Below are 8,174 nucleotides of genomic sequence, written 5' to 3'. Positions count from 1 at the left end.
GGGTAGAGTAATCTTGGTTGTAGGTTCTTCCCTTTCATCACTTTAAGTATATCATGCCACTCCCTTCTGGCTTGTAGAGTTTCTGCTGAGAAATCAGCTGTTAACCTTATGGGAGTTCCCTTGTATGTTATTTGTCATTTTTCCCTTGCTGCTTTCAATAATTTTTCTTTGTCTTTAATTTTTGCCAATTTGATTACTATGTGTCTCAGCGTGTTTCTCCTTTGGTTTATCCTGTATGGGACTTGCTGCACTTCCTGGACTTGGGTGGCTATTTCCTTTCCCATGTTAGGGAAGTTTTCAACTATAATCTCTTCAAATATTTTCTCGGGTCCTTTCTCTCTCTCTTCTCCTTCTGGGACCCCTATAATGCGAATGTTGTTGCGTTTAATGTTGTCCCAGAGGTCTCTTAGGCTGTCTTCATTTCTTTTCATTCTTTTTTCTTTATTCTGTTCTGCAGCAGTGAATTCCACCATTCTGTCTTTCAGGTCACTTATCCGTTCTTCTGCCTGTTATTCTGCTATTGATTCCTTCTAGTGTAGTTTTCATTTCAGTTATTGTATTGTTCATCTCTGTTTGTTTGTTCTTTAATTCTTCTAGGTCTTTTTTAAACATTTCTTGCATCTTCTTGATCTTTGCCTCCATTCTGTTTCCAAGGTCCTTGATCATCTTCACTATTATTATTCTGAATCCTTTTTCTGGAAGGTTGCCTATCTCTACTTCATTTGGTTGTTTTTCTGGGGTTTTATCTTGCTCCTTCGTCTGGTACATAGCCCTCTGCCTTTTCATCTTGTCTGTCTTTCTGTGAATGTGGTTTTTGTTCCACAGCTGCAGGATTGTAGTTCTTCTTGCTTCTGCTCGCCCTGTAGCCTACTAGTGTGGAGGGTCTCCTGCAGAGGCAGGGGGTGGCTGTGGCTTACCGCAGGGAAAAGGACACTGGCAGCAGAAGTTCTGGGAAGTACTCCTTGGCGTGAGCCTCCCAGAGTCTGGCAGGTGGATTCTTAACCACTGCACCACCAGGGAAGCCTGAGCCTGATCTTAAAGTAGAGTTAGGGTAAACGTTTTATACTAAACATTATAGGAATTTGTATTAAATTCATACATACTGCCTCTTCTCCATGAAATCGAAGGCTGAAAAAAAGATATAAAAAGAAAAGTTATAGCCTAGTGGTTTTCCTTAGAGATTTCTCTATAAAGAGATTAAGAATGTGCATATTGGTTTATAACTCAGAACAGGTATTTATTACACCACTTCACTGAAATCACTCTTGCCTAGATTGCCACTCACTTCCATCTTGCCTCATTAAACAGTTTTCAAAGTCTCACCTTACCTGTCCTCTTAATAATTTGATATATAATTACTCTCTCCTTTCCGAAACACTCTTTATTCGACTTTCAGGGGACCACATTCTCCTGGTTTTCTTCCTGCTCTACTTACTTCTCAGTCTCCTGAGTTCCTTAGTTCCTTTTATTACTTCTTGCTTATAAATATTAGACTGCCCCAGGCCTCAGTTCCCCCTCTCTCTAGGCTCACTCCTTAAGTCATCTCATTTAGTCTCATGGTTTTAAACACCAGGGATGTGCTGATTACTCTCACCTTTGTATATTTAGCCCTAATCTCTCCCCTGAGCTCCAGATTCCATGTCCAGCAGTCTACCAGCTGTGTGTCTATAGGTCTCTTTAACTTAACATGTTCAAAATAGAACTCTTGACTCCCTGCTACTGCCCTAATTTTCCCCATCTTAGTAAATGCCAACAGCACTTACCCCAGGCCAAAAAACATTGGAGCCATCTCTTCTTTCTTCATATGATACCCTACATCTAAACCATCAGCAAATCCTGTCATTTCTACCATCATTAAATTATCCCAAACCTTATCACTTCTCAATATCTCTACTGTTACCACTCTAGTTCAAGCCACTGTCCATCTCTCTTTGTCTGTTGCAGTAAATCTCCCAAGTGATGATCACTTTCCCTCTTATTTGCCTATAATCAATCCTCTACACTGTAGCCAGAATGAGCTTTTTTAAATCAGAAAGCAGATGTTATTACTCTCCTACTCCAAACCCTCTAATGGCTTTCCTTCACACTCAGAATAAGACCAATGTCTGTTAAAAGCGGGACATTATCTGGTTTCAGCCTGCCTCTCCAAGCACCTCTCCAATTGCTTTCCCCTCTCTCACTGAGATCTAGGTACACTAGCCTTGTTGTTTCCCAGACACACCAAGCTTATTTCCAGCTCTTTTCCCAGATTTTTGCATCACTTGCACCTTCAGTTTACTTAGGTCTTTGCTCAAATATTTCCTCAGATAAGCATCCCCTGGCTACACCATCTAAAATGTAGCCCTGGAGACTTCCCTAGCGGTCCAGTGGTTAGAACTCTGCACTTTCACTGCTGGGCCCTGGTTCGATCCCTGGTTGGGGAACTAAGATCCTTCAAGCCGCACGGCATGGCCAAAAAATAAAATAAAATTAAATAAATAAAAAAATTAAAAAAGAAATGTAGCTCAGATTCCCAACACTCTGTATCCCCTTACTCTTTATTTTTCTTTATAGTACTTATCATATCATATCATATCATATTATGTATTTCTTTGTTTATTATATGTTTCCCATATAGAATGCATAGGCTTTAAAAAGACTTTGTCTACCTTGTTTACTTCCATAATCCTAACGCCTAGAATAGTGTCTGGCACAGCCTAAGAAGTTCAAGGCTGCAATTTATTACAAAGGAAATTGGCATATATTTTAGAAGGAATATCTAATAAGTTAGTAGTCTATAATATGCAGGGAGAATGTAGGGGGACAAACCATCTTGCTTTGTCACTAAAGGGTTTCCCAGGCCATAGGACTTTATTTTTAAAACCAGGACAATCCTAGGGAAAGTGGAACCCTAGAAAAACACTACATACTTTTAAAGGGGATGGACTCTACTTGAGTCAAATCAGATGGACTTATACTCAGATAAGAACAAAAACAGCTACCTCTACTTGTTAAGCATTTACTACAGACACTGTGCAAGCACTTTAAATACATTTTCTCATTTAATTTTTAAGGTAATCTATGAGATAGGCATTTTATCCCCATAACACAGAATAGGAAACTCCTGATACTGAGAGAGTTAAGAAACTTGCCCAGAATTGAACAGTTTGAGTGAAAGGGCTATAGAGTTGATAAAAATAAACAACTTGGTAAGGACTGGAAGGAGCATTTGGAACTGAACTTGAACAGTTCTGAAGACAAGAATTTCTCCTCAAATATTTATTTAGCTTGAGATTTTTAATCAGCTGTATTTTTAAAAGGAGGGTTAGCAGTACTCTGCCAAAAAAGAGGTCTGGGATCTACAAAGTTTGGGACAGTTGATCTTGTCCAGATACTGAGTGGGATCTGGGACTCCTAGCTCTCACTGACTGAGTTCATATTACTACTCCTAAGAGCCTCAGTTCAACTTTCATTACCAGAACTTAGGTCTAAACTCAGCTTATCTAAAATTTTTTACCTTGATTTTAGGCAGTGAAATAACTATATAGTAAGATATAGCAATATACTAATTATATAACATCCTGAATGTTCTGGTTTGAATTTCATTCCCCATACTACCTCTCTCACAGGAAGATAGTATAAAAGTTAGAGTAGGCTTTGGAATAAAACAACCCTAGATGTGAACCCTTGATTCACAATTAACCATCTGTGTGACTTTGGGCAAGCCACTTTATCTCTACCAGTTTTTCTCTTTAGTAAAAAGAAGATAATACCTACCTCACAGGATGATGATTAAATGAGATAATATATGTTAAGCTGCTTAGCACAGAGTAAGTGCTCAATAAGTGGTGGCTATTGATATTAATAATAATAGTTTAGCCAGAATTTATTATTGATTTTGCTTATCAAACCAGATACTAAAAAAGCACTGCATCCATTGATGAGAGGTGACAGTGGAGTTTGGATTTTATTCTCAAGGTGTTGGTGAGGCATTAAAGGATTTTGAGCAGGGGAGTGGCAATAAATGAAAGGAATCAAAAAAGGAGCCCAGGGAATTCCCTGGAGGTCCAGTGGTTAGGACTTGGCACTTTCACTGCTGAGGGCCCTGGTTCAATTGCTGGTCAATCCCATAAGACGCTTGGTGCGGCCAAAAAAAAAAAAGAAGGAGCCCATCAGAGAGTTTAAGAAAGAGTGACCAGGGAGAGAAGAGAATATCAGGACACAATAGTATCTTAAAGCCAAGAGAGAAGTGAGGTGAGAGTAGACAACTGTGTTAAATGGTACGAGAGAGAGAAATAAGACCGGAAGAGTCCAGTGAATGGCTGATACACAGAACATTTAAGGCCTATTGAAGCACAGTTATTTTAAATTATGCCACTTGTCTTCTTCCAATAGTCCAGCATTTCTTAGTTTCTCCACTGCATGCAAAAACACAACCTTTCTTTGAGTCCTGAGCAAAAGTTTGCAATAGCTTCCCTCTGCCTATGGACTTAAACAATATCCTCAGTCTGCTGTTCTAAGCTCCGCACAATATGGCCCCAAACTAACTTTCTATCTTCTTTTCACACTACTCCCCTAAAGATGTTCAGTTTTCCCTTCAACTAAATTTCCTGATGCTCTCCAAATACAAACACAGTATTTCATGCTTTTATTTGTATACTAGTTATAGCACAATTCATACAGAATATGAATTCTGCCTCATATTATAATTATTTGTACACCTACAATTATAAAATCTCACAATCATAAAAAACTTCACAAGTCATTTCTCTTACAAGAATTTTGTCAATTTTTTCACTAGTATTTGAAAAAGGGAGAAAAAAGAATATTTTGGTAAATCTTTCATAAATCTAAATTTATTTGTCTCAAAGGACTATACTTAAATTAGAGGTTATGTCTCTTAAGTTTTGTTTTTGGTGTTAAAATGTCCTTTCTTTTACAATTTGATGGTGATAATAAAGGGTTTTGTTTTTTTAAGTGTCTGTACTTGCTAACTTAAAAACTGGTAACCTTATGTCAATCTGCAAAATTTTTTGAAATTCTCAAAGTCCATGAAATGAAAAAGTGAGGAACCATTGATCTCCTCTAACCCTTTTCTGACCCATGAATTCCCCCTGCAACATCTCTGACAAGTTATGTACATCTCTAATTGAACACTTCCAGTGCCAGGGAGCTCATCTTTTCCCAAGGTAGCATATTCCATTTTTTACAGCTTTAACTATGAGCAAGTCTTACCTTATCTCAGCTCCACTTCCAGGTCAAAAAGGTGTTTGAGAGCTCTCTTTTTGAGAATCCCCTGCCCTGTGCCTTTTCCATAGTGGTCTCTCAAAAATCTTTCTTAATTGACACTCTCTAAAGAAATTGAAGTTTGACAGGAAATCATCACCTATGATCCTATTATGCAAAAACACTTAAAGATGGGGTCTTGCAAAGGATAATAAAACTCTTTCCCTGCAGAAGTAGGAGGATTTAAAGGTTTAGGATGGACCTTATATTGTTTTCCTTAGGTATTAAATCTATTCATTAATATAGCATTAAAACCTACCAAACCATCCTTTGAAAATTGCCTAAAAGCCCTGGGGAAATTATTATATTATTTTGTTCTTTGTTTTACAGCTTTTCATATATAATCTCTTTAGGAGAAAAGCAATCTAAGAGATAAAAAGTTGATAATGTGATTTGATTATATTCATTTGTAATTTTGTGTTACTTCTTTTTCTAAAGCTGGGGCCTCAACTTTGGTGACAAAGGATATATACGGATGGCAAGAAATAGTGGAAATCACTGTGGGATTGCTAGTTATCCCTCTTATCCAGAAATCTAGAGGACCTCTTTGTTGTATAACAATTCAAGAAAGAAGAAACACTTTCTCACAATTTAATTTTACCTGCTGTAACCAGTAGAAATGTGTGTCATGATCAATGTATATTTACTGTACTAACAGAAAATATAGTTTGATTCATCTACTTTTTTTTTTTTTTTTTTTTTGCGGTACACGCGCCTCTCACTGTTGTGGCCTCTCCCGTTGCGGAGCACAGGCTCCAGACGTGCAGGCTCAGCGGCCATGGCTCGCGGGCCTAGCCACTCTGCGGCATGTGGGATCCTCCCGGACCAGGGCACGAACCCATATCCCTTGCATCGGCAGGCGGACTCTCAACCACTGCGCCACCAGGGAAGCCCCATCTACTTTTTTAACTTTGTAGATCTTGGGGAAAAATTTGCTAAGTAAATTAAAAATGTACTATAGATATAACTATGAAAATTGGTCAACCTGAGATAATCTGTCATGTTTGTCATTGTCTTATTTTATTTGTCCTTTTAAGTCCCCTGATATCCTACTGAACCTCGATGGCATATAGATGCTTAATAAATAACTGCCTTTTCAACTTTGTATCATTACCATGAGGCAGGAGACAGATGGGCCCCCAGGGCAAATGGTTTGAGTTCTTTCCTTTTGGACTGATACTCCGACATGGGAATAACAGGACAATTGAGAGAGGAGGCTGGGCCCTGCCCAGATAGAAGATAAGAGACCACATATTTCTCATTCCTGAAGTCAGGAGACCTCCTGGACGACAAATGCGCAGAAAGCCTCCTTGGAGGTCAAAAGGAGAGTGATGCCAAGTGGCTAAATCTACCCATAGGCCTCTTCAGTAGAATCCATCTTGGCTAAGAGATGTGCATGCACACATGAGAAAATCCTGAGCTATACCAAATTCAGACTTTGAACCAGGCAAATCAAAATGATTGGCCAAAGAAAACCTGGAAAAAATGCCCCATATAAGTGATTTAAACTGCCACCAGGGCACGACTCTTTCTGAGCCCACTCGTGTGTCTCTCCACACGTACTGCACTTCTTTCTGCAAATAAATACTTGTTTCACTACTTTACATTTTTGTGGGAATTCTTGTTCTGCAAAGCCACAGGGCCCGGGCCTTTCACTGACCACTGATCTAATGCCTAGGATTCAGTGCTCTCACCGCCGCAACACGACCTCAATCACTGGCCGGGAACCAAAACCCTGCTTCAAGCCGCTGCAGGCCGAGGCCACCCAAAATCAACCACATACCATTCTTTTCTTTTTCTTAGGTAACTATTATAATCTATCATGAGAATATAAATTGTAGTATGCTGGTGATATGCTATGACAACTTTTTTTTTAATAGATCTTTAATGGAGTATAATTGCTTCACAGTACTGTGTTAGTTTCTGTTGTACACCAAAATGAATCAGCCATATGCATACATATGTCCCCATATTCCCACTCTCTTGAACCTCCCTTCCACCCTCCCTATCCCACCCCTCTAGGACATCGCAAAGCACTGAGCTGATCTCCCTGTGCTATGCTGCTTCTTCCCACTAGCTAACTATTTTATATTTGGTAGTGCATATATGTCGATGCTACTCTCACTTCACCCCAGCTTCCCCCTCCCACCCCGTGTCCTCAAGTCCATTATCTATGTCTACATCTTTATTCCTGCCCTACAACTAGGTTCATAAGTACCATTCTTAAAAATATTCCATATATATGCATTAGCATATGGTATTTGTTTTTCTCTTTCTGACTTACTTCACTCTGTATGACAGACTCTAGGTCCATCCACCTCACTACAAATAACTCAATTTCATTTCTTTTTATGGCTGAGTAATATTCCATTGTATATATGTGCCACATCTTCTTTATCCATTCATCTGTTGATGGACACTTAGTTTGGTTCCATGTCCTGGCTATTGTAAATAGTGCTGCAATGAACATTGGGGTGCATGTGTCTTTTTGAATTATGGTTTTCTCTGGGTATATGCCCAGTAGTGGGATTGCTGGGTCATATGGTAGTTCTATTTTTAGTTTTTAAAAGAAGCTCCATACTGTTTTCCATAACGGTTTTATCAATTTACATTCTCACCAACAGTGCAGGAGGATTCCCTTTGCACCACACCCTTTCCAGCATTTATTTTTTCTAGATTTTTTGATAATAGCCATCTGACTGGCGTGAGGTGATACCTCATTGTAGTTTTGAATTGCATTTCTCTAATAATTAGTGATGCTGAGCATCTTTTCATGTGCCTCTTGGCCATCTGTATGTCTTCCTTGGTGAAATGTCTATTTAGGTCTTCCACCCATTTTTTAATTGGATTGTTTGTTTTTTTGATATTGAGCTCCATGAGCTGTTTGTATATTTTGGAGATTAATCCTT

The 8,174-nt window shown here is 38.8% G+C and overlaps 1 protein-coding gene across 3 annotated transcripts in view; it reads left to right on the top strand.

Moving 5' to 3' along the window:
• Positions 1–7,816, top strand: part of CTSS (cathepsin S) — a 43,423-nt gene extending 35,607 nt beyond the window's left edge. For all 3 annotated transcript variants that reach the window (XM_028488871.2, XM_028488869.2, XM_028488870.2), the window contains one exon: positions 5,704–7,816. In XM_028488871.2, the coding sequence (XP_028344672.1) occupies positions 5,704–5,803 (100 nt within the window). In that variant the 3' untranslated portion in view covers positions 5,804–7,816. The remainder of the gene's footprint in view (positions 1–5,703) is intronic.
• The last annotated feature ends 358 nt before the right edge of the window (positions 7,817–8,174 follow it).

Source organism: Physeter macrocephalus, chromosome 4 (assembly GCF_002837175.3).
Source record: "Physeter macrocephalus isolate SW-GA chromosome 4, ASM283717v5, whole genome shotgun sequence".
Classification (NCBI taxonomy): Eukaryota; Metazoa; Chordata; class Mammalia; order Artiodactyla; family Physeteridae; genus Physeter; species Physeter macrocephalus.
Note: the sequence above shows the minus strand (reverse complement) of the source record. Positions and strands in the feature narration are given on the sequence as shown.